At 43.8% G+C, this 26814-nt stretch overlaps 1 protein-coding gene across 1 annotated transcript; it reads left to right on the forward strand.

Annotated features, from left to right (window-relative positions):
- Positions 1-51: 51 nt before the first annotated feature.
- Positions 52-23129, forward strand: LOC138963085 (arginine kinase-like; the record flags this gene model as incomplete). The annotated part of the gene is given in 11 exon segments (XM_070335090.1): positions 52-320; positions 8951-9099; positions 9825-9990; positions 10598-10778; positions 13270-13393; positions 14898-15052; positions 17520-17788; positions 18213-18361; positions 19017-19182; positions 19738-19918; positions 21555-23129. Coding segments are annotated over 11 exon segments (1994 nt in total), but the record flags the coding sequence as incomplete, so codon positions are not given.
- Between the last annotated feature and the right edge of the window lie 3685 nt (positions 23130-26814).

A 26814-nucleotide genomic window follows, 5' to 3' on the forward strand; every position in this document is an offset into this window, starting at 1 on the left:
TACAATATTGTATTCGCATTGCTCACCGGGTGTTATCTCTCTGTGTTTCAGGTTGTGAGTACCCGGAAAGCGTTATCGGGGTGTATGCACCCGATCCGGAGGCCTACACCGTGTTTGCCCAACTCTTGGATCCCATCATCAAAAATGTCCACCTGCTGCCGGAGAAAAAACAGATCCATCACCCGAATGCTGACTTCGGTGACCTGGAGAAGGTCAAATTTGATGATCTTGACCCCGAGGGCAAATACATCGTCAGCACCCGGGTCAGGCTGGGAAGGTCACTGGAAGGTTACGGGTTTCACCCCGTCTTGACCAAAGAGGTAAAAAGATGGGAGAGAGAGAGTGCGTGAGTGAGTGAGTGGGTGAGTTCAAGTGTTGGGCGAATGAGTGAGTTGGTGGGTTAATGAGTAAGTGAGTGACTGGCTGACTGAGTGAGTGAGTGAGTGAGTGAGTGAGCGAGTGTGTTTGAATTGCTGATTAGTTCTAGTTTGTTTGTTATTTTGTTTGTTCTTCCCTTACACACGGACGAAGTAAGGTTGGAAGAGAAGGCGTACCCGTTTTCTATATCCGTTCGCAACTTTTATGCACGCGTGAGTGAAGGTGTGTGTGTGTGTGTGTGTGTGTGTGTGTGTGTGTGTGTGTGTGTGTGTGTGTGTGTGTGTGCGTATGTGCGTGCGTGCGTGCGTGCGTACGTGCGTGTGTGTGTGTGCGTGTATGTGTGTGTGTGCGTGCGTGTGTGTGTGTGTGTGTGTGTGTGTGTGTGTGTATGTGTATGTGTGAATGTGTGTGTGTACGTGCGTGTGTGTGTGTATGTGTGTGTGTGTGTGTGTGTGTGTGTGTGTGTGTGAATGTGTGTGTGGGTGTGTGTGTGAATGTGTGTGAGTGCGCTCTCTCTCTCTCTCTCTCTCTCTCTCTCTCTCTCTCTCTCTCTGTGACTCTCTCTCACTCTCTCACTCTCTCTCTCACTCTCTCTCTCTCTCTTTTTCTCTCTCTCTTTCTCTCTCTCAGTCTCTCAGGCTGAGGAAAACAACATTCTCTCTGAGTCACAGGCGGGTTTTAGAAAAAATTACTCCACAATTGACCACATGTTCACTCTTTATGCAGCAGTTACCAAGCAGCTTCAACTAAAAAAGAAGTTATATGTTGCTTTTGTGGACTTTCAAAAGGCGTTTGACACCGTTAAAAGGGATGTTTTGTGGAATGTTTTATTAAAGATTGGTGTAAAAGGAAGAATGTTTAACATGCTTAGGTCAATGTACTCATCTGTTCTCTCTTGCGTCCGATGTAACTCTGGCAATACTGATTATTTTGAATGCCTACAAGGCCTGAAGCAGGGCTGTCTAGCGAGCCCAACGCTTTTTTCGTTTCTTATAAACGAACTTGCCTCGGAAATAATATGTAAGGGCAGACACGGAATTCAAATGCTTCCCGGCGAGATCGAACTGTTTCTTTTGATGTTCGCTGACGACATTGCACTGCTATCATCGTCCATAGTGGGTTTGCAAAACCAACTGAACATCTTACATAACGTTTCAAGGCGTCTTGGGTTAAGGCTAAACATGAATAAAACCAATGTCGTTGTTTTTCGAAACGGTGGTCATTTAGCCAAAAGTGAGAAATGGTTCTACGGAAACGCGCAAGTATCAAGTGCTAGCTCTTACAAGTATCTCGGTCTGACATTCACAACCCAAGCCCGTTTGAATCTCTCTTTCAATGACGCAATCACCAGAGCCAAACAAGGTGTCATTGAAATTTTTAAAGTCTTATGGAATATAGGATGCCACGACATGGACATATTTTTCAAATTATTTGATGCGCAAATTGCTCCCATCTTGCTCTATGGCTCAGAACTATGGGGGTGTTCTGACTGTTCACAGATTGAAAAGGTTGACATGTATGCCTGTAAAAGACTACTCGGGATCTCGTCAAACCAGATGGTTCTTGGGGAACTTGGAAGATGCACTTTGTCAATCCTAGCAAATATCCGATGCGTAAAGTACTGGTTGAGACTGAACTGTATGCCAGACTCGAGATATGCAAAGATGTCATACATCATGTTAAAAAACGCAGTTGAAAGGGGAAAACAGAATTGGGTCTCACAAGTTAAATGCCTCCTTTGCATGAATGGATTTGGAGATGTGTGGTTGAACGGGTCTGTAGGTAGGGAATGTGCGTTCATTAGAACATTACAGCAACGTCTGCAAGACTGCTTTGAGCAAAACTGGCACTGTAAACTTGATACAAGTGTGAGATTTGATGTATACAGGATGTTTAAAGGAGAACTTGAAAAAGAAAAGTATCTGGGTGTCATTGAAAACCAGTACATACGCAAAATGTACACAAAGTTCAGACTGGGCATTACACCATTGAAGGTAAATAAACTGCGCTATAATCCCGAGTGCGCTGAATCCAGAAATTGTACATTTTGTAAATCAACTGAAGAAAATGAAAACCACTTCCTGTTTAAATGCCCAGCTTACAATGCAATCCGTCAAAAGTACATTGGTGCTTGTTTTGACCTTGACCAGTTCTCCAACTCACCGTTGTGTATTTTACAGACTGACAACAAATTACGACTGATTGCATTGTCAAATTATGTGTTCTACGCGTTTAGACAAAGAGAAAATCAATTGTGAAATAGACCGGTATGATCGTACAACTCAAAATCCTTGTCTTCATCTTACTGTATCTTTTTTCTTCTCTGTTTTTACTTCTTGTGCTAGGTGTTGATTTTAAGTTGCCTTGCTTCCGGACGGTCAAGTCCACTTTGTTCACATGCTAACTATTTCTCCCCCTTGTACATACACATTGTGTTTGATGCAATAAAAATTCGCCTTCGCCTTCGCCTTCTCTCAGTCTCTCCCTTTACTCTCTCTCACTCTCTCTTTTCTCTCTCTCTCTTTTTTTCTCTGTCTCTCTGTCTGTCTGTCTGTCTGTCTCTTTCTCTCTCTCTCTCTCTCTCTCTCTCTCTCTCTCCTTTAGACTTTCAACTTTTGTGTGTTTATAGGTACTAAGCCTACTTTCTTACTAACCGCCTTCTCTTTTAATTAATTAACCTTACTTCGTCCGTGTGTTCCCTTATCCTTAAGCCAGACACTCAGTGAGTGAGTCCGTCAGTCAGTCAGCCAGTCAGTCAGTCAGTCAGTCAGTCCGTCAGCCAGTCAGTTATTGAGTTAGTTGATGCATATTACATGTATCAGTCAGTCAGTCAGTCAGTCAGTCAGCCAGTCAGTCAGCCAGTCAGTCAGTCAGTCAGTCAGTCAGCCAGTCAGTCAGCCAGTCAGTCAGCAAGTCAGTCGATCAGTCAGTCAGTCAGCCAGTCAGTCAGCCAGTCAGTCAGCCAGTCAGTCGATCAGTCAGTCAGTCAGCCAGTCAGTCAGCCAGTCAGTCAGCCAGTCAGTCGATCAGTCAGTCAGTCAGCCAGTCAGTCAGCCAGTCAGTCAGCCAGTCAGTCGATCAGTCAGTCAGTCAGCCAGCCAGTCAGTCAGTCAGTCAGTCAGTCAGTCAGTCAGTCAGTCAGTCAGCCAGTCAGCCAGTCAGTCAGCCAGTCAGTCAGTCAGTCAGTCAGTCAGTGATCAGCCAGTTCAGTAGTTGATGCATATTACATGTATCAGTCAGTCAGTCCGTCAGCCAGTCAGTTAGTCAGTAAGTCAGTTCAGTTAGTAAGTTGGTTAGATAGTTATATAGTTAGTTAGTTAGTTATATAGTTAGTAAATGAGACGTGACATGGAAAATAAAAGGTATGTAATTATAAATTGCGTGCTGGTATAAAAGTCAGATTTTTTTAATTTTCGAGACCACATGTCAAGATAATGGTTGTCTCAAGTCTCGCCACCATTCTTGGTAACCAGACCCTGAAACTTGTTAACTGCGCATGCGTCAGCACAGACAGCTCAGGACTCGCTGTATCAATGCGCTCACAAACAGATCTATAGAAACCCCGACAACAGGCTCAGTAAAACAAAAGATCAGGTGATATGGCGTGATTATTGATTAGCTGTATATGGAAACACAAAGTCGGTTTTTTTCTGTATTTTTTCCTTCTCATCTGATAAATAATGTAATGTTTTTTATTCAATCAGTCAGTCAGTCAGCCAGACAGTTAGTTAGTTAGTTAATTAGTTGGTTAGTCAGTAAGTCAGTTAGTGAGTTAGTAAGTTATATACCTTTCTTGTTTTTTGATTCTCATATGATACACAAAGGGAAGTAAGCGCTCTAAAGCATTCGACATGTCCAATTGAGTAAGTGAGAGTTATTCGGAACCAGTCTCCTGGCAAGGTGCATCTGATAGAATAACAAGCATTGAAATGAGCAAGCGACTGTCATCCTCATATATACATTTCTCTCGTGTATGCAACCATGTTCATCACCTAAGCGCTGCGACAAGAGCACACCTTCACTTGAACGCCTGAACGGTGACGTAGCTCAGTCGGTAGCGCGCTGGCCTTAAAACCAGTTCGTTAATTGTTATCGGCGTGGGTTCGAACGGCGAAGAACTTATTTCCAAGTCAACTTCGTGCAGGCTGTTCCAGGTTTCTCAACACATCCGTGTTCACACATGCGCACGATAAAGATCTCAAGTTCACAGCGAAAGTCTCTAGGCTTGGGAAACATGCATAAGCGCATGTCGGGAAGGGGGGGGGGGGGGGGAGGAGCGATTTTGTCACTGCACGTTATCCCCAGGGCTAGCAGCCCGAATTTTTACACCCCCGGTATAGGGGTGTGTATAGGATTCGGTCGATGTGTTTGTTTGTTTGTTTGTTTGTTTGTGTGTTTGTGTTCGCATATAGATCTCAAGAATGAACGGACCGATCGTCACCAAACTTGGTGAACAGGTTCTATACATTCCGGAGACGGTCCTTACAAAAATTGGGACCAGTCAAACACACGGTTAGGGAGTTATTGGTGGATTAAGATTCTACAAGGACTTATAGAGGGACATATTAATGGTCAAAGGGAAATAACCTTCTCAGTTGGTGGCAGTGAGAATGGTTATTTCCCTTTGACCAACGGGGGTGTTTTTCCTACCTCGGAGGAATTTCTTGTTATGAGAGAATTCCTAAAGGACAATAACATATACCAACTAATTTTTTGTGCCGAGTGGGATTTTTCTCAATGATATAATTTTGTAAAGGACAACTATATATGTCAATCTGTCAAATCAATTCCGCAGACTATTCTTGCTGTGATCAGAAAGCAGCCAGGCTGTTGATGTTCGGCATGTGTCCAAGTGAAGCTCGGGTTTGCTCTTAGTCCATCTTGGTTCAGCATGCTTCCTCCGAAAATGGCGTATGACTGCCTAAATGGCGGGGTAAAAAAACGGTCATAGACGTAAAATTCCACTCGTGCAAAAAACACGAGTGTACGTGGGAGTTTCAGCCCACGAACGCAGGAGAAGAAGAAGAAGAAGAAGGTTCAAACAAAACTTATTCCATTTGAATATTGTCACATCTGATCACCATTGGCCATGATGATCCGTACTCAAGCATCATTTTTATATTAGTGAATCCTGACAGAAACGTGACAGAACAAGTCAAGAAGTTGGCCTAAACCTCAATTAAAAACGTCTTGAAAACAGCTAAAAAGTTGTACCTCCTCATTGGCTACAGGTATAAGAAGACTTCTAAGCTTCACACCAAATGTCAGCCCAATCATCCACCCATAAACACCAGAGATCTAAGTGCGGACAAACAAACACACCCACACACACACACACACACACACACACACACACACACACACACACGCACACACACAAACACACACACCCACAATCACCCACCCACACACACACACACACACACACACAAACAAACACACACACACACACAAACAAACACACACACACACACAAACAAACACACACACACACACACACACACAAACAAACACACACCCACACCCACACACACACACACACACACACATACACACACACACAAACAAACACACACACACACACACACACACACACAAACAAACACACACACACACAAACAAACACACACACACACACACACACACACAAACAAATTTAAACACACACACCCACACACACACACACACACACACACACACACACACACACACACACACACACACACACACACACACACACACACACACACACACACAGGCAGACACACAGACAGACAGAGTGAAACCTTTACACCCCCGAATATATTCAAATGACAAAGCAGGGTTCGGTTTACCAGTGCGCCCTGCGCCATTTGCGCATTCAATCTAAAAATGTCCAATTACAATTCCCTTCAGCGCGTCAAAGGGCGCACTGACATTACGTAAGCAAATTGCCTTTTTCTCCCAGGCTGAAACCTGCAAAGTAAGTCCATGTTATTACATGACTTTTTTTTTTTTCGAAGTGAAGGTAAAAATCGAAGAAAGATTCTGTATTTGTTCTGGACAGATGTTGCGGTGAGCATGATCGTTAATACCCTTGAGCATGATCGTGAGCCCGGGAGGGACGCTACCTTTTACGGTTTCGACCTTGACTTCAAATAAGGACAACTTCACTTTGAAAACAACTCCCTTGCCGGTTGAACGGTTGGCCTTGAACGGAATCAACAACAGATATATATATAAGTGATAAAAGGAGAAACAAGATGTAGTTTGTTATATTTAGTCAAGTTTTGACTAAATATTTTAACATCGAGGGGGAATCGAAACGAGGGTCGTGTTATATTTAGTCAAGTTTTGACTAAATATTTTAACATCGAGGGGGAATCGAAACGAGGGTCGTGGTGTATGTGCGTGTGTGTGTCTGTGTGTGTGTGTAGAGCGATTCAGACTAAACTACTGGACCGATCTTTATGAAATTTGACATGAGAGTTCCTGGGTATGAAATCCCCATATGTTTTTTTCATTTTTTGGATAAATGTCTTTGATGACGTCATATCCGGCTTTTCGTGAAAGTTGAGGCGGCACTGTCACGCCCTCATTTTTCAACCAAATTGGTTGAAATTTTGGTCAAGTAATCTTCGACGAAGCCCGGACTTCGGTATTGCATTTCAGCTTGGTAGCTTAAAAATTAATTAATGACTTTGGTCATTAAAAATCTGAAAATTGTAAAAAAAAATAAAAATTTATAAAACGATCCAAATTTACGTTTATCTTATTCTCCATCATTTGCTGATTCCAAAAACATATAAATATGTTATATTTGGATTAAAAACAATCTCTGAAAATTAAATATATAAAAATTATTATCAAAATTAAATTGTCGAAATCAATTTAAAAACATTTTCATCTTATTCCTTGTCGGTTCCTGATTCCAAAAACATATAGATATGATATGTTTGGATTAAAAACACGCTCAGAAAGTTAAAACAAAGAGAGGTACAGAAAAGCGTGCTATCCTTCTTAGCGCAACTACTACCCCGCTCTTCTTGTCAATTTCACTGCCTTTGCCATGAGCGGTGGACTGACGATGCTACGAGTATACGGTCTTGCTGAAAAATGGCATTGCGTTCAGTTTCATTCTGTGAGTTCGACAGCTACTTGACTAAATATTGTATTTTCGCCTTACGCGACTTGTTTTGTTATGCGTAAGTCGATACACGTAGGTCTTTTCAGGTAAAAAAAAACCAAAAAAACCCACTGTCTCGAGGTGAGACGATAAAACCTTTTCTTTACGAAATATGGATTTTTCACTGCTTAGATCATCATTTGATTTTTGTTGTTTTCAAGGATAGTGACATTTTATTTGTCGGCTTGCAACATCGATCACTTAACATTACAATCATGTGATTACTGCCTGCGAGCATTTCCTTCTTTTTTTTTTGAACTGGTTTGAAATTTGTTATGATCTACGCGTGTGTTTTTTGACTCACATGCGAAGCAAAAGTGAGTCTATGTACTCACCCGAGTCGTCCGTCCGTCCGTCCGTCCGTCCGTCCGTCCGTCCGTCCGTCCGTCCGTCCGTCCGTCCGGAAAACTTTAACGTTGGATATTTCTTGGACACTATTCAGTCTATCAGTACCAAATTTGGCAAGATGGTGTATGATGACAAGGCCCCAAAAAACATACATAGCATCTTGACCTTGCTTCAAGGTCAAGGTCGCAGGGGCCATAAATGTTGTCTAAAAAACAGCTATTTTTCACATTTTCCCCATTTTCTCTGAAGTTTTTGAGATTTAATACCTCACCTATATATGATATATAGGACAAAGTAAGCCCCATCTTTTGATACCAGTTTGGTTTACCTTGCTTCAAGGTCAAGGTCACAGGAGCTCTTCAAAGTTGGATTGTATACATATTTTGAAGTGACCTTGACCCTGAACTATGGAAGATAACTGTTTCAAACTTAAAGATTATGTGGGGCACATGTTATGCTTTCATCATGAGACACATTTGGTCACATATGATCAAGGTCAAGGTCACTTTGACCCTTATGAAATGTGACCAAAATAAGGTAGTGAACCACTAAAAGTGACCATATCTCATGGTAGAAAGAGCCAATAAGCACCATTGTACTTCCTATGTCTTGAATTAACAGCTTTGTGTTGCATGACCTTGGATGACCTTGACCTTGGGTCAAGGTCACATGTATTTTGGTAGGAAAAATGTGTAAAGCAGTTCTTAGTGTATGATGTCATTGCTAGGTTTAGCTGAAGGTCAAGGTCATGTAAAGGTCAAGGTCAAGCATGTGAGTCGTATGGGCTTTGCCCTTCTTGTTTCTCGAAAATTGGCAAATCAAAATAACCACCTTCATTTGAACGCCATCAGTATAGACCGACATGACTGGATTTCCAACAGCTCGCCAAGGACCACTACCTGTATGTGTACCTGCTTGTTACAGGTGCGCGTGGAGATGAAAGGCAAGGTTTTTGAGACGGTGAGGAGTCTGGAGGAGGAGTTACAAGGTGTTTACTACCCGCTGTCAGACATTGACTCTACCTGTATATTTACCTGTATGTGTACCTGTTTGTTACAGGTGCGCGCGGAGATGGAAGGCAAGGTGGTGGAGGCGGTGAAGAGCCTGGAGGATGATCTACAAGGGGTGTACTACCCGCTGTCAGACATGGACCAGGACTCTGTGCAGCAGCTCGTCAAGGAGCACTACCTATTCTCCAACGACGACAAGTCAGTGGCTCATTGTGTTGGAGGGTGTACGGATGGGTGGATGCATTTCAGATGTCTCGAGATAGCGGGTGCCTACAAACAGCCATCACACTTTGCCATGATGTCAAATGTCACGAGATAACGTATGCAGCAACATGTAGAACTATGCTATGATTTCAGATGTCACGAGACGGCGGGTGCCTACGGACATCAACATGTAGAACTATGCCATGATTTCAGATGTCACGAAATAGCCGTAGCCATCACACAGCAACATTTAGAACCCTGAACCGATTTCAGATGTCGCGAGATAGCATGTGTATACACGAAGCACCATTTAGAACTGTGACATTATTTCAAACGCCAAGAGACAGAGGGTTCCCTACAGTTGAAAACATTTCTGTAACAAATTGTTTTCACTTCGTAACATAGGAAATAATTCTACTAGCAAAAGAGGTGAACACGAAAAATATATAAAAAAGAGTTCACAAGTGTTAATTGAAACACGTGTGAACACTATGTGTGCTACTTTTCTACGCCAGAACTATATGAACTATGTTACAAAGTGGTCGACACACGTAGTAGAAATGTGTTAACGTATAGAACACTAGCTTTTATTCAGAGTGTACATGCAATAACACGTCGAACTATGGCATGATTCCAGATGTCACGAGATATGATGATAATGTTGTTGATGTCACGAGATAGTGGATGCAGCAACATTATGAACTATGCCATGCTTTCAGATGTCAGGAGACAGCGGGGGCCTACGAGGACTGGCCTGCGGGACGAGGCATCTTCTACAACCAGGACAAGACCTTCCTCGTGTGGGTCGGGGAGGAGGACCATGTCAAGGTCATCTCCATGCAGACTGGGGGAGACATAGGGGCTACCTATGCCAGGCTTGTCAAGGTCAGGGCAAACTCCGTGTGTGTGTGGGGTTGGGTTTTTTTTTTTGGGGGGGGGGGATTGGAGGAGGACAATGTCAAGGTCATGAATGGGGGAGTGCTAGGGATTTCCTATGCCAGGCTTGTCAAGGTCAGATCAAAAACTCCGTGTATGTTTTAGGGGGAGAGGATTATGTCAAGTCATTGCTATGCAGAATGGGGGAGAGCGAGGGATTTCCCTTACCCAGTCTGGTCCCGGTGAGTTGTCAGATATGTCTGTGAGCGGGGTGGGATGGGAGAATGGATGCATGTCTGAGAGGAGGAACACGCAGACAAGGGCTGTCTATGCTAAACTCAGTGTCAGATCAAAGTCCTTTCTGTGTGGGAGAGATTTGACCGTTGAATGATTCCTCGAATTGTGTCAGGCAGACCTGTCAAGGTAGGTGGTCTGGTCAAGCTGCTCTATTCTGTTCGTGATGGGAGGGGTTGGGTGAGCAGGTGGTTGGATGATCGGGTGTGGAGGATCTTGTTCAAATCATCTCCAGTGATTATATCGCCGTTGTACCCCCATCTGCTATACCACTGCCGACTTCACCCTTGTACAATTGTCCTTTCACAATTCTCGTTTCCAGGGAGCGAAGGCCTTGGAGGGAAAATTGACGTTTGCACGCGACGCCCGCCTGGGTAATGTGTCGTTCTGTCCATCCAACCTGGGCACCAACCTGCGGGCGTCAGTGGTTCTGAACATACCCACGCTGTCCGTGCAGTCCACCTTCCAGGCCACGCTGGATAAACTTCACCTGCAGTCCACAGGTAAGTGGCTTCACGGTCAGTTTGCTGGATTCAAAGACAGAGAGAGGATGGGGGAGAGAGAGGGGAAGGAAGAGAGAGGGAGGTAGGGAGGGAAGGGGGAGAGAGAGAGGGAGGGAGAGAGAGAGGAAGGGAGAGAGAGGGGGAGGGAGAGAGAGGGGGGAGGAAGAGAGAGGGAGGTAGGGAGGGAAGGGGGAGAGAGAGGGGGAGGGAGAGAGAGGGGGAGGGAGAGAGAGGGAGAGGGAGAGAGGGAGGGAGAGAGAGGGAAGGAAATGGGAGAGAGATAGGGAGGGAAGAGAGAGAGAGAGAGAGAGAGAGAGAGAGAGAGAGAGAGAGAGAGAGAGAGAGAGAGAGAGAGAGAGAGAGAGAGCATTGACGGCTTTTGGTAGTGGAAAAAAATCGCTTTCGTTAATTTTTATGTTTACGGTTTCCAAACTAAATGCAAAGGTTTGTTTTTTTGATAGAGAGAGAGATATATACAATGAGAGGAGTGTGTGTGAGAGAGAGAGAGAGAGTGAGAGAGAGAGAGAGAGAGAGAGAGAGAGAGAGGGAGAGGGAGAGAGAGGGAGAGAGAGACAGAGGGGGGGGGGGGGGGAGAGAGACAGAGGGAAGACTGAGAGAAAGAGAGAGACGCCTGACGCTTGGGACGCTTGGGATGGTTTATTGCTCTTTTAGGCTAACAGCCCATATCAGAGCATTGGGAGGTGGGGGTGGGGTAAACGCGATTTCACAATCGATCGATCCAAATTTCTGCCAAATATGTACACAACATATCATGGATAACCATGTTATTGTCTTTTCTTTCTGTATGGTACAACAGAGCTTCACGCGGGAAATTACCGAAACACGAAACGAGAGTCAGTTTATTCCACAGCTGTCAACACACGTTGCATTGTCGAGTCCATAGGGTCCGATGCACGTGAAGTCCGCCGGTAGCACAGAGTCCGTCGCTGACACAGGACTACGCGTATTATTTCCTTTTCGTTCGGCGCTGTTTCGTATCTGGGTTACGTTGTGTCACTGGATTCCAGTCTGATAATGACACGGCACCAGGCAGCAATATATGCATGTTCATTTTGTCGATTTCTTGTGCATATCTAAGCTGATCAACGGGCGACCATCGGTTTACGCAATCAGAAATCGTCTTGGGTGATGATCCCGTTCGACCTAAAGGAAACCAGTCTTTGACCACCCCTTTCTGCATGTCGTAATCGAATATGATACCGTCTGTCTGTGCGAGTACAACGAGTGCTTGCCGTATCTGATCTATCACAACTTTGTTCACAACTGGCTGATTAGCAGTCGACAGAATGGCCTGTTTTTCATTTGTATTCATTTCTGACAGATATTTTTGCATCTGGTCTGTCTGTTCGTCCCAAAAGTGCTCAATGTCTGTTTCTTCTTTATTTTCTCCCTCACAGACTGATATTTCCGGCATCGTGTCTGTATCATTATCCGTGTCGCAATCTTCAAATTCCGTCTCCGAGTCTGTGTTTTCCGTGCCTTCTTTCCGAGTGCATTGTCACTGGCATCGCAGGCTGACGGGATGTAGGAGGGGCGACTGTCCGAAAAAGCCCAGTGTCACCTTGGCACACATCTGCGTTGTTGACATCGGTGGGTTCAGCGTTGTCGGCTTTGTGGTCTGCTGTATGTTCACGTGCATTTTGCCTGGTCATGGCCCGCTCGTTGTCCTTCTTCACTTCACACGGCGATTTCTTTCCGTATAGCGTGTCGCACTAACCGGTTGGTCAGGCCTACCTTGCATGGCTGCTGTGTTCTCTGTGTGTCCCATCGCAGAATGAGAGTTGTCATTTTTCCTCTACCATGAACGTCCATTGATGTCAACTGACATTTTTCAGTCAGCGTAGTTAGCACTGTCTGTAGAGCTATCGGCAGACTCATTGTTGACGCTGTGGATACTTGGTGGATGCAGAAGAAGATAGTTTTGCAAGAGCTGAAATTTTGCTGCTCGCTGGTAATTCAGGGGCAGAGAGAGAGAGCGAGAGAGAGAACTCAGAACACAGAACTTTATTTCGAAAGGATAAAGGTTTTAGGCGTAGCCTAATCTTCCAACCTTTTCTAATTGAAACCGTAAGCGAAAGAGAGAGAGAGAGAGAGAGAGAGAGAGAGAGAGAGAGAGAGAGAGAGAGAGAGAGAGAGAGAGAGAGGGAGAAAAATGGTGAAGGGAGAGAGAGGGAGAGAGAGACAGAGTGATATATATACACTGGCAGACAGAGATAGAGAGAGATATCGAAAGAGCGAGAGAGAGTAATGAAAGATGATGAGATAGCATAAATGTTTATTTTCGAGGGTGATGTTCTGTTTCTCATCGCCCAAAAAAGTATCACAAAAGTACGTTACAAAGATGGACGTCACATCCGCAAGATTGTTTGTATTTTAGAGCCATCTGAAAAGAAAACAGCTTGAATGCTGTGATATATGTAGAATCTGCATCCATGTTTTGTTGACGCTTCATTAATTTTATCCCACACAGAAAGCGAGGGGGGAGCCTGTGAAATCTCCAACCGGCGACGTGTCGGGCTGACCGAACTGCAAGCTGTCACCGAGATGTACAACGGAGCTAAAGAACTTATCAAACTGGACAAAGAGCTGACATGGTGAGTTCTTCCACTTGGGCGGTTCTCTGTGTGTGTGTGTGTGTGTGTGTGTGTGTGTGTGTGTGTGTGTGTGTGTGTTGGTGGGAGAGTTTTGGGTGACGTACATGTAGGAACAGATTACCATCTGACCATCAGGTTCGTGGTCAATCTGTCTTGGCAACAAGACTTGACAAGGAACAGGGGCGGATTAGGGGGGGGGGGGGGTACAGGGGTTCCGGACCCCCCCCCCCCCCCCCGGCGGTCAAAAAAAAGAAAGATTTAATACTAACTTTAAAAGAAATAATGAGTGGCTGCTGACACCAGTTGATCATGTTTAAAATCAAGGATAAGCCATACATTGTTCATAAAATAGCTAAAACTCTTGAGCTTCTGGGGGGCGAAGCGCCCCAGACCCCCCAACGCGGGGGGGGGGGGGGGGTGGTGGCGGTGGAAGGGTGCTCTTCTCCCATGTAAAAGACTCGACAGATCTGTGCTGATTCACAAGATGGCGGACACGGAACGGAAGGTGCCTTTCGAAAACATTTTGTATAATGTTGAATTTTAATGTCTAATGTAAAGCGCCATGAGACTGCCGTTTGGCGGTGAACAGCGCTATAAAAGAATGTTTTATAATTATTATTATTATTATTATTATTAGCACGCTGGTTGCTCGTCAGTCATAAACAGTGGAGAGCTTGCAGGGATGGTTTAATCTTATGAGGAAGAACGGAGGCTGCCAGTCCTTTTTGATGATTTTCAAACGATGTAATTCTGCTCAATGTCACAACACGAACGTGCTTTCTCCAGGGAAGCGGAGACCCTCGCAGAAGCTCCCATGGGGTCGCCTTCACGCGGCGGGAGTGTTTCCACAGAGCTACCCCACCCCTTTACTTCTCTTCTTTTGTCTTATTTCTGCCTTACCAGTCCTTTCACCTATATTTCCTTCCAAGAAAACTCCCCCTACTATTCCCTGCAGTTTTCCAATTCTTTTCTTGTCTTATTTCTACCTGACTGGATCCATCACCTTTATTTCACTTACCAAAAGTCTTCTTTTCCACATCCTTATTTCTCTGCCCCCCGCATGTCGTAAGAGGCGACTAACGGATTCTGTTTCTCCTTTTACCCTTGTTGAGTGGTTCTTGTATAGAATATAGTCAATGTTTGTAAAGATTTTAGTCAAGCAGTATGTAAGAAATATTTAGTCCTTTGTACTGGAAACTTGCATTCTCCCAGTAAGGTCATATATTGTACTACGTTGCAAGCCCCTGGAGCAATTTTTTAATTAGTGCTTTTGTAAACAAACACTTAACAAGTGGCTCTATCCCATCTCCCCCCTTTCCCCTATCCCATCTCCCCCCTTTCCCTCGTCGCGATATAACCTTCGTGGTTGAAAACGACGTTAAACACCAAATAAAGAAAGAAAGACCCTCGCAGAACAAGGGCTGGAAGTCTAATTATATTCTATACGATGATGTTTATGGATGTATTTCTCCTCATTGTCTAAACAAGATGCATTTGTATCCAGGAAACCGGAGACGCTTGCCGAGATGGCTGACCACGTGACGAAGAACAAGGGCTGCAAGTCGCTGATGAAGAAATACCTGACCAAGGACGTCGTGGAGAAACTGAAGGACAAGACCACCTCACACGGCGCTACTCTGGCCGACTGCATCCGTTCTGGTCAGTCGTTGTTGTTGTTGTTGTTGTTGTTGTTGTTGTTGTTGTTCATTGCAAGTTGTTGTTGTTGTTGTTGTTGTTGTTGTTGGAGGTGGGTAGAGAAACCTGTGCCCGTCCCGGCCTAGATTCGAACCTGTGATCCCAGGATTACAAGGCCAGAGCTCTAACAACTGAGCAACCAGACTCTCTAGTGTCTTTACACCCCCGGTATAGGGGTGTGTATAGGTTTCGGTCGATGTGTTTGTGTGTTTGTGTTCGCATATAGATCTCAAGAATGAACGGACCGATCGTCACCAAACTTGGTGAACAGGTTCTATACATTCCTGAGACGGTCCTTACAAAAATTGGGACCAGTCAAACACACGGTTAGGGAGTTATTGGTGGATTAAGATTCTACAAGGACTTATACAGGGACATATTAATGGTCAAAGGGAAATAACCTTCTCAGTTGGTGGCAGTGAGAATGGTTATTTCCCTTTGACCAACGGGGGTGTTTTTCCTACCTCGGAGGAATTTCTTGTTGCGTCAGTGCTCAAGAGAGTATAAGAAGGGTAAACAGCGTAAACTACCGACTTTTCATGCCACCAATAGACGAACTCTGGAATTAACTGTGTCGGATTTTCATGGTATGTGAAAGAGTGAATACACTTGCTTTTATTGAGGCAAAGGTTTTCACACGTGCTCCCTTTTCACGTGTTTTAGACACACGCATCGCTACTGACTGGTCTATATTGTCACGTGGGAAAATTTGGCTCAATAAAAGCAAGAGTATTCAGCCTTTCACGTACCATGAAAACCCGACACAATTCTTTCATAACCCATACCTACCCGAGAGAGTTATTTCCGAACTTGACATACCCCCCGCAGGTTAGGGGGAAGAATTTACCCGATGCTCCCCAGCATGTCGTAAGAGGCGACTAACGGATTCTGTTTCTCTTTTTAGCCTTGTTAAGTGTTTCTTGTCACAGAATATAGTCAATTTTTGTAAAGAATTTAGTCAAGCAGTAGGCTATGTAAGAAATGTTAAGTCCTTTGTACTGGAAACTTGCATTCTCACAGTAAGATAATACATTGTACTACGTTGCAAGCCCCAGGAGCAATTTTTTTATTATTATTTTGTGAACAAGAAACAATTGACAAGTGGCTCTATCCCATCTCCCCCCTTTCCCCGTCGCGATATAACCTTCGTGGTTGAAAACGACGTTAAACACCAAATAAAGAAAGAAATTTCCGAACATCGTCTACTTAGTGGTGTGGTGTATATCGTGTGTAGGTGAAACTATCAAACACGCATACAACAAATACTAACACAGCTAGTGTGTAGGTGAAACTATCAAACACGCATACAACAAATACTAACACAGCTAGTGTGTAGGTGAAACTATCAAACACGCATACAACAAATACTAACACAGCTAGTGTGTAGGTGAAACTATCAAACACGCATACAACAAATACTAACACAGCTAGTGTGTAGGTGAAACTATCAAACCGTAGCATACAACAAATACTAACACAGCTAGTGTGTAGGTGAAACTATCAAACACGCATACAACAAATACTAACACAGCTAGTGTGTAGGTGAAACTATCAAACACGCATACAACAAATACTAACACAGCTAGTGTGTAGGTGAAACTATCAAACACGCATACAACAAATACTAACACAGCTAGTGTGTTGGTGAAACTATCAAACACGCATACAACAAATACTAACACAGCTAGTGTGTAGGTGAAACTATCAAACACGCATACAACAAATACTAACACAGCTAGTGTGTAGGTGAAACTATCAAACACGCATACAACAAATACTAACACAGCTAGTGTGTAGGTGAAACTATCAAACACGCATACAACAAATACTAACACAGCTAGTGTGTAGGTGAAACTATCAAACACGCATACAACAAATACTAACACAGCTAGTGTGTAGGTGAAACTATCAAACACGCATACAACAAATACTAACACAGCTAGTGTGTAGGTGAAACTATCAAACCGTAGCATACAACAAATACTAACACAGCTAGTGTGTAGGTGAAACTATCAAACCGTAGCATACAACAAATACTAACACAGCTAGTGTGTAGGTGAAACTATCAAACCGTAGCATACAACAAATACTAACACAGCTAGTGTGTAGGTGAAACTATCAAACACGCATACAACAAATACTAACACAGCTAGTGTGTAGGTGAAACTATCAAACACGCATACAACAAATACTAACACAGCTAGTGTGTTTCAGGAAACTGTCAGGCTTCTCTTCTTTGGAGATATGGTAGGTTGTTTACATCGACTGATGATGGTGCAGCCATATTGCCTGTCTTAATACCGGAATCTGATAGAACTACATTATCATTGGCTAACTACTATCAAGTACAAAAACCAGTTTCAGATTGAGGATATTAGTATTACAGACTATTGTTTTGTTTTCTAATTATTTCTTGTGCTGCTCTTAACAGGAGCCTGGAACCTGGACAGCGGTGTTGGAATTTACGCTGCGGACCCTGAATCCTACACGGTGTTCCAGGACATGTTGGACCCCGTGATAAAAGACTACCACAAGCTCAAGTCCAGCGACCCCATCGCCCATCCGACCAGCGACTTCGGTGACCTTGACACAATTGAGCTGCCAGACCTTGACCCAGAAAACGAGCTGATCGTCTCCACCAGAATACGTGTGGCCAGAAGTCACAAGGATTTTGCCTTTCCCCCCGTTCTCTCTAAAGAGGTTTGTATGTTGGTTTGTTTGTTGTTGGTTGTTTTATTTAGAATCGACACGTACACAAAAATTCGTGTTCTTTATGAACTATTATAGTTGTGCATTATATTAAAATTTCATGTACATTCTTGAATAGACATGGATGTTGTGTCGATATCAATACGAGAGTTATCGTCAAGGCGTGGACTCCTAGCTGTCACGTCGCGGATGACCTTTCCGGTTATATTCGTATTTTACTCGAAAGGCCATCCGCAACGTGACAGAGTGTATATTATATCCTCGGACAGTGTGTTATATCATCAAGCAAATCAAAACTGATATGACCGATGTTGCGCTGTCACTTATATATTGTGTGAGGCAATGAAAACAGACTATTCAGGTCATTCCTGACCACTGGTAAACTGACCACTGGCTGGTGTGTTTCCCAACACAGGACCGCGAATCTATGGAGAAACGGTCAGTGGAGGCGCTGAACACGCTGACCGATGAGCTAGAGGGGACCTACCACCCGCTGTCCGGCATGGACAGAGAGACACAGGACAAACTGACCAAGGACCACTTCCTCTTCACCGACAGTGATAGGTGTGTGTGTCTGTGTTTAGTGTATTTGTGTGTGTGTGTGTGTGTGTGTGTGTGTGTGTGTGTGTGTGTGTGTGTGTGTGTGTGTGTGTGTGTGTGTGTGTGTGTGTGTGTGTGTGTGTGTGTGTGCGAGCGCGTGTGTGTCTATGTGTCTCTGTATGTCTGTCTGTCTGTCTGTCTGTCTCTCTCTCTCTCTCTCTCTCTCTCTCTCTCTCTCTCTCTCTCTCTCTCTCTCTCTCTCTTGTCTGGGAGTAAAGCAACTTATCGTCTGAGCTTAGTCTGTGTTTGTTTGTCGGTTGGGTGCTTGTTTGATTGTTCACTTTGTTGTGTTCATATCTGCCCGCCTGTGGCTGTTGTTGCTTGCCTATGAGAACTGTCCTGTCTGCATCTCTTGCACACGTGCTACTCAATGTATGAATTTGTCCGACCTGTAAAAAAAATGTTTTTTTTAAAATACTGTACTCACGTGTGAACGAAGACGATTAAACACAATTAGCCGTTATTTGTTTCAACGTCTTCGTTCGATCTGTCTGTCTGCCGGTCTGTTTATCCGTCTGTTGGAGCACATCTATGAGTGTCTGGTATTAATGAAATTGTTCCGTCTCTGTTCCGAGTTAGCAAGATTTCAACACTTCACATGTTCTTGGCACTGTGTCAGATTCCTGAAGGCGGCCGGGGGGTACACCGACTGGCCCACGGGGAGGGGGATCTTCTTCAACGAGTCCAAGACGTTCCTGGTGTGGGTCAACGAGGAGGATCACCTGAGGATCATCTCCATGCAGCAGGGCGGCGACCTGGGTGCTGTCTACAAAAGACTCGTCAAGGTGAGACAACCCACCCATCCCATCACCGGTGGAAATCGGTCATCGGAGTCACAAAACAAGAATGGTTACTGAATGGTTGTTTAATTTGACAAACAAAAGCAAACAAAGAGATGGACAGATTTGTTTTGTTTTGTTAAAAATTAAACGTTCCATTCAGTAAGCATTCTTTGTTTTATGAATCTGAATTTTACTAAAAAAAATAACTGACAATTCAGTGCCATATCTTCGCGCAGCGAGTTTGTGAAGTCGTCTTCGCGAAGTCGATTTCGCCCAATGAATATCAGGCTTAAAATTGACTTCTTCGGTTATAACACTGTCTTATTGTAAACGTGTATCACAAGTGTTGTCTGTGTGTCTTCATGTGTGGTCTATGTGTCATCATGGGGTGTTGTATGTGTCACAATGTGTTACAACAAGTAACACATGTGGCGCCATAGGAAACACATTTGTCATCGTGTGTGTGTGTGTGTGTGTGTGTGTGTGTGTGTGTCACCATGTGTCATCGCGTGTTGTCTGTGTCACGATGTCTCACCATGTGCTGTTTCCGTGTGACAGGCAGTGAAGGTGATGGAGGAGGCGCTGTCCTATGCACGTGACGACCGTCTGGGCTACCTGACCTTCTGCCCCACCAACCTGGGCACCACGCTGCGCGCCTCAGTGCACATCAAGATCCCCAAACTGGCCGCCCGCAAGGACTTCAGGGCCACCTGTGACAAACTCAAACTGCAGGCCAGAGGTAAGGCAATCATGTAACCAAGTTCTTGAAACACCCGAATCACCTTTTGAGACAAAGCCAGTCAAAGCCCGTGAGTTCGGGCTAAATAAATATCCCCAAATATGATATAGCTGAACTTGGACGTTTGCTGGAGCATACCAGGGCCGAGGTACACGAGAAAGTTACCAACCGGGTGGGAGCAAGCCGCGGTGTTGGATTGGTTGAAATTGAGATTTGTTGCGATTTCAAAGAATCAGACCCCGCGGTTTGTTCTCTCCCGTTTAGGTGGCACCCACTTTCCGTTCGTTCACCTCAGCACAAGAGACAACAGTTGCCATACAGAAGGAAATACCGATAATTTTGTTTTGTTTGATGAAGTGAACGATTTAATTCTGCTCCTGACATAAGTAAGATGACACAATCAATCTCGTTTGTGACACCTGCTTGATTAGAAATGTCAAAAGCAGTTTTACTTTTGGGTACGAATGACAGTCTAAAGGCAGCAAAGTCACATCGACCGAGCTCTCCTATGACGATATTACAGACAGAAGTATAAGAAAAATAACTAGCAAAATCTCATTTTGTCTGTGTCATGTAGTATACGGGGAATATCTGCAGCAAACATTCATTTTATGTGTGTCATGTCTGTAGCAACAACTTATTGTGTCTGTGCCATGTAGTATACGGGGAATATCTGCAGCAAACATTCATTTTATCTGTGTCATGTCTGTAGCAACAACTTATTGTGTCTGTGCCATGTAGTATACGGGGAATATCTGCAGCAAACATTCATTTTATCTGTGTCATGTCTGTAGCAACAACTTATTTTGTCTGTGTCATGTAGTATACGGGGAATATCTGCAGCAAACATTCATTTTATGTGTGTCATGTCTGTAGCAACAACTTATTGTGTCTGTGTCATGTAGTTTAAGGTCAATCAGTGAATATATGTAGCAAAAACTCATTAATGTGTGTCTGTGTCATCTAGTACAAGGGGAATAACAGGCACAAAATATCACAGTCATGTCTGTAGCAACAACTCATTTTGTATATAAGGGGAATAACTGCAGCAAAACCTCATGTTGTCTGTGTCATCTTGTAGGTTTTGTGCTTCGTTCGCTTTTTTCTTTTCTTTCTATTTGTTGTCACGATGAAGCCTCACTAGCCTTGTGGTAAGGCGTCCGCCCCGTGATCGGGAGGTCGTGGGTTCGAACCCCGGCCGGGTCATACCTAAGACTTTAAAATTGGCAATCTAGTGGCTGGTCCGCCTGGCGTCTGGCATTATGGGGTTAGTGCTGGGACTGGTTGCATTGGTCCGGTGTCAGAATAATGTGACTGGGTGAGACATGAAGCATGTGCTGCGACTTCTGTCTTGTGTGTGGCGCACGTTATATGTCAAAGCAGCACCGCCCTGATATGGCCCTTCGTGGTCGGCTGGGTGTTAAGCAAAAAAAAAAAAAAAAAAAAAAAGGCCTCGCTAGGCGAACATTTGACTGTCTTTTTCTGTGCTGTCCTTGTGTTGGTGAGTATTAATTTCTTTTGTTTTTGTTGTTGTGTTATGTAGTATACTGGGAGTAAATGTAGCACAAACTCAGTTTGTCTATAAGGGAAATAACTGCACAGCAAAAGAAATCATGTCTGTGTGATGGGTTTGCAGGAATCCACGGCGAGCACACGGAGAGTGAGGGAGGTGTGTACGACATCTCTAACAAGCGGCGTCTTGGGCTGACCGAGCTGCAAGCCGTCACCGAGATGTACAACGGCGTCAAGGAAATCATCAAACTCGAGAAAGATCTGCAGGCAGGCAAGGGAGCTAAGTCCTCCTCCTGCACCATCATTTAACTCCTTGGGGCAAGTTGTGTCCCTTGGGTTGAATTCAATCTTACCTTAATCACTGTGGTACGACAAAAGTACTGGCCTGTTGATGTTGTGGTTGAATTCGCTGTTTTGCGAACGACGCTGTGAACTTTGTGAGAATGTGGTTGTTTGGTTGTTGTTGATGTTTTAACCAGAATGTCCACAAAATAATAAAACCATAAACATGGACACATACAAAAGTGCAGAGCGGATACCGATGTTGTGTAATACGGCACTTTTAAAATGCCTTTCTTCGTCAGTATGCACACCATCTGGCTAAACCCGATAGCTCCGGCCTGGCTTTTACCTCGGACACACGCATCCTGCCACTTAGACGCACATCAACAACAAAACCAACAACATGGCTGCACTATCAGCAGAGCTGGGTCTTTTTTCTTTTTGTTCATTGATTTTTTGTGTATTGCAGAGATGGATGGGGGCTTTGTGCATACTGAATGTTGCAGAACCTGGCTCAGTAAGTTCTGCTCAGAGTGGGATTTTCTTGTCAGAATTAAATTGATAACAAATGCGGCTTTTGACAATCTGCAAAATGAATTGAACACAAAGTGTCTATCCTGCATAGAGAAGTGCTAGGTAGTTGTTTTTCAAGACGGGCGAAGTGGCGCAGTGGTAAGACGTCGGCCTCCTAATCGGAAGGTCGTGAGTTCGAATCTCGGCCGCGGCTGCCTGGTGGGTTAAGGGTGGAGATTGTTCCGATCTCCCAGGTCAACTTATGTGCAGACCTGCTAGTGCCTTATCAGTGCCTTATACCCCTTCGTGTGCGCACGGAAAAGATCCTGTAATCCATGTCAGAATTCGGTGGGTTATAGAAGCACGAAAATACCAAGCATGCATCCTCCGAAAGCGGCGTATGGCTGCCTTAAATGGCGGGGTAAAAACGGTCATACACGTAAACCCCTACTCGTGCAAAATACACGAGTGTACGTGGGAGTTTCAGTCCATGAACGCAGAAGAAGTTGTTTTTCAGCGTATGTTCAAGTGGAAGGATGCTCTGAGTCCATGTAAAGGCCTGGACACATCAGTGGTGGTTTACATGATCGTGTACAAGCGAAGGAATGTATCTTTTACACAGACTGATCCTAATGTTTTGTGTCAGTGTCATTTACGACAGTCTTGAATCGAAAAATTGAAAAGCCATGTCTTGTTTTTGTACGCACAAAATTTAATTCATGTGAAAGGTACGGCTTTATTCCTCCTAGATCTTTTAAAGTTACTGACCATGTCACGTCCAGGTGCAAGGGACTAGGGCTTTCAGTCATGCCTCAGGCAGCTACCCGTCTGATAAAAAAAAAAACCAAGCAAGTTTCATTGACTTACACGCAAGGGGTTAAAAAAATGCACATTTTCAAGTTGACGAATTTCCTCCGAAAGCGGCGTATGGCTGCCTAAATGGCGGGGTAAAAACGGTCATACACGTAAAATTCCACTCGTGCAAAAAACACGAGTGTACATGGGAGTTTCAGCCCACGAACGTAGAAGAAGAAGAAGAAGAAGTTGACGAATTGATGTTGGTCTGTGTCCGGACAGCAAAGCGTGGTCCTCAATCAGGCTCACTTCCAAGTCCCGCACGTGAACTAATTACGTCCAAAGCCTACATGGAATGTTATTATTCTCGGCGAGAGGGAGAATTCTTTCTATTTGGGTTACTTTACGTCAAGACGTTGTTTTTGATTACGTAAGAAAATGGTAAAATATTGCATGTGGGTTCATTTTGGCATACCGCACACAGCCTTGAGCCCCAGAACGTGATCAAGGGAAATGTTCATTACATTTTGGCGGGAGATGCGAACTGACAAACCGCTTAAATTTTCGCTTGGCTGAAGGTTTATGTAGGTATCTGTGAGATGTTTTAAGCTTGTTTATACCGTTATCTGCGACAAAAAAGACAAATCGTTGCTTCAGCAATGCTGTGACTCCTGCATTGCTCCTTTAACGATCTTACTATTTTACTACGGTCTCTTTAGAAGCAAGTTTTCTAGGAGTTCAAAGGATGTTTAAATGAGAATTGGAACAAGCTTTCCTTTAAATGTTGCACGCCACTACGCAGTGAAGATAACACAGGAAGACGAAAGGCATGAATAATAATAATAATAATAATAATAATAATAAAACATTCTTCTATTGCGCTGTTAACCGCCAGAGAACAGTCTCATGGCGCTTTACAAAACATTGGACATTAAAATTCAACATTTTACATATAACAAGTTTTCTCGTAAGAAATAAAATACAAGCATTATTAGCTTACATTCATAAACAACAACCACATACATAAGATAATCTAGAAGATTTAAGAAAGATGAAAAAACATAAGATGAGTAATAAACACATTATTACACATGTAATTAGATTTCTTCGAGGTGTAATCCAAGTTACGATTTTATTTTAACGTATTTAATAAGGAATGTTTTCTATTTGTCGTAATTGTAAAAATATGTTTCATGATATTTCGTCTGACGTATGGTTATATAGTTACGTTGTCGCGAATCAATGAGTTAAAGTTATACGATACCTACCAGCTCGTGTCTGCCATTTGTACTACGTTGCAAGCCCCTGGAGCAATTTTTGTATTAGTGCTTTTGTGAACAAGAAACGATTAACAAGTGGCTCTATCCCATCTCCCCCCTTTCCCCGTCGCGATATAACCTTCGTGGTTGAAAACGACGTTATAACACCAAATAAAGAAAGAAAGTGTCTGCCATCTTGTAAGGCACCAGAGATCTGTCCAGGCTTGTACACGAGAGAAAGGCATCCTTCCAATTGGACTAATACCCACAATCCACAGCGTCGTTGCTTTCTGTGCAGGGTGGTATGTTTGGCTCAACTCGATCATTTCGTATCTCACGCCTGTGTCAATCTGCAACATTAATTTATGAAAAAAAAAATCTTAAGTCAGTCAGGCGCACACACACACACACGCACGCACGCACGCACGCACATACACACGCACACGCACCACACTACACACATACGGACTACACTACACACACACACACACACACACACACACACACACACACACACACACACGGCAACACGCACCACACTACACACATACGCACTACACTACACACACACACTCACACGCACTATACACACACACACGCACCGCACTACACACACACACACACGCGCGCGCGCACGCACTACACACACACACACACACACACACACGCGCGCGCGCTACACACACACTACACACACACTACACACGCACTACACACACAACACTACACACACACACACACACACACACACCTACACACACACACACACACACTACACACACACAACACTACACAAACACACACACACAACACTACACACACACACACACACACACACACACACACACAACACTACACAGGTATCAGCCAGACTGTTGATTCTTGGTATGTGTCAAAGTGGACGGGTGCTCTTGCTCCATGTAAAAGCCTGGTGGTTTACACGATCGTTTACACGGGAAGGACGATATCTTTAAACAAGTTTGTGTCGGTTTACCTATTGTGCCTTTCAAATGTTTTGTTTTGTTTTCTTCTGTATCTAAACTGTGTCGTTTTCATCTAAGTTCAGTATAGCTGAGTATGCTATCATTAAACTAGATCATTTTATTATGGTATGTTTTGTATTGTATACTGTTGTATGGTTCTGATTCTGTGCTGTACTATATAGAATCATTTAATATTAAAAATAAAAAAAGGCATTGAATAGACAATGTTCGGAAATAGATCTGTCTGGGTTGTGAAAGAGTGACTACTATTGATTTTACTGAGTCAAACTTTTCCACGTGACATGAAAGGCCGGTCGCTAGCGAGGGGTGTGTCTGAAACAGGTTGACAGGGAGCACGTGTTGAAAGCTTGCCTCACTAAAAGCAAGAGTATTTACTCTTCCACAACCCATGCAAATCCGTCAGTTATTTCCGGATCCGGTTTATTTAGTTTCAAAGCATCACAATGTTTGAAATGGACCAGACTATATTTCCTGATCATGTTATTTTCATCTCTCTCGCATATATTCTTTTTCATTATACATTGTTGTACATTTGTCACATTATTTGCGAAATGAAGGGTTGCTTACAAAATTCGCTTTGGTCACCATACGTAAAGGAACTATATCTAAAAACCCCCGCGGGTTAGGGGGAGTCCCATATTGGTTGGGACGAGAAAGAATTTACCCGATGCTACCCAGCATGTCGTAAGAGGAGACTAACGGTTCTGTTTCTCCTTTTACCCTTGTTAAGTGTTTCTTGTATAGAATATAGTCAATGTTTGTAAAGATTTTAGTCAAGCAGTATGTAAGAAATATTAAGTCCTTTGTACTGGAAACTTGCATTCTCCCAGTAAGGTCATATATTGTACTACGTTGCAAGCCCCTGGAGCAAATTTTTGATTGGTGCTTTTGTGAACAAGAAACAATTGACAAGTGGCTCTATCCCATCTCCCCCCTTCCCTCCGTCGCGATATAACCTTAAACGGTTGAAAACGACGTTAAACACCAAATAAAGAAAGAAAGAACACCTGTTCCCTTCAAACACTCTCACACCTGTTCCCTCCATGGCCTCTGTAAAGTTACCTCCTTTCTAAGATTCACTCCCTTTCATTTTATCTCTGTAGCTCAGTTGGTAGAGCACTGGACTTGTGATCGAAAGGTCGCAGGTTCGAATTCGGGCCGGGACGGACACGGGTCAACTTTATGTGCAGACCCAGAGACGGAAGCCATGTCCCACCCCCGTGTCATCACAATGGCACGTAAAAGACCTTGGTCATTCTGCCATAAGTGCAGGTGGCTGAATACACCTAAACACGCAGACACCTGGGTAGCGCGACTCCGTTGCTGCTAGCTTTCCACTGGGAGGAAGCGACCCGAATTTCCCAGCGATGGGACAATAAAGTAATGAAAATGTTCTCTCAGATTTTTGATGGTTGAAAAGGGGGGTTCCACTGTTCAACCTTTTTATGTAATTACGAATCGCGTTTGTTTGTTGTCGACAATAATTATAGTCACTCTCTGTCACATGTTTCTGTTATGTTTGCTCAACAAC

This window comes from Littorina saxatilis, linkage group LG3, assembly GCF_037325665.1.
Source record: "Littorina saxatilis isolate snail1 linkage group LG3, US_GU_Lsax_2.0, whole genome shotgun sequence".
In the NCBI taxonomy this organism is placed as follows: Eukaryota; Metazoa; Mollusca; class Gastropoda; order Littorinimorpha; family Littorinidae; genus Littorina; species Littorina saxatilis.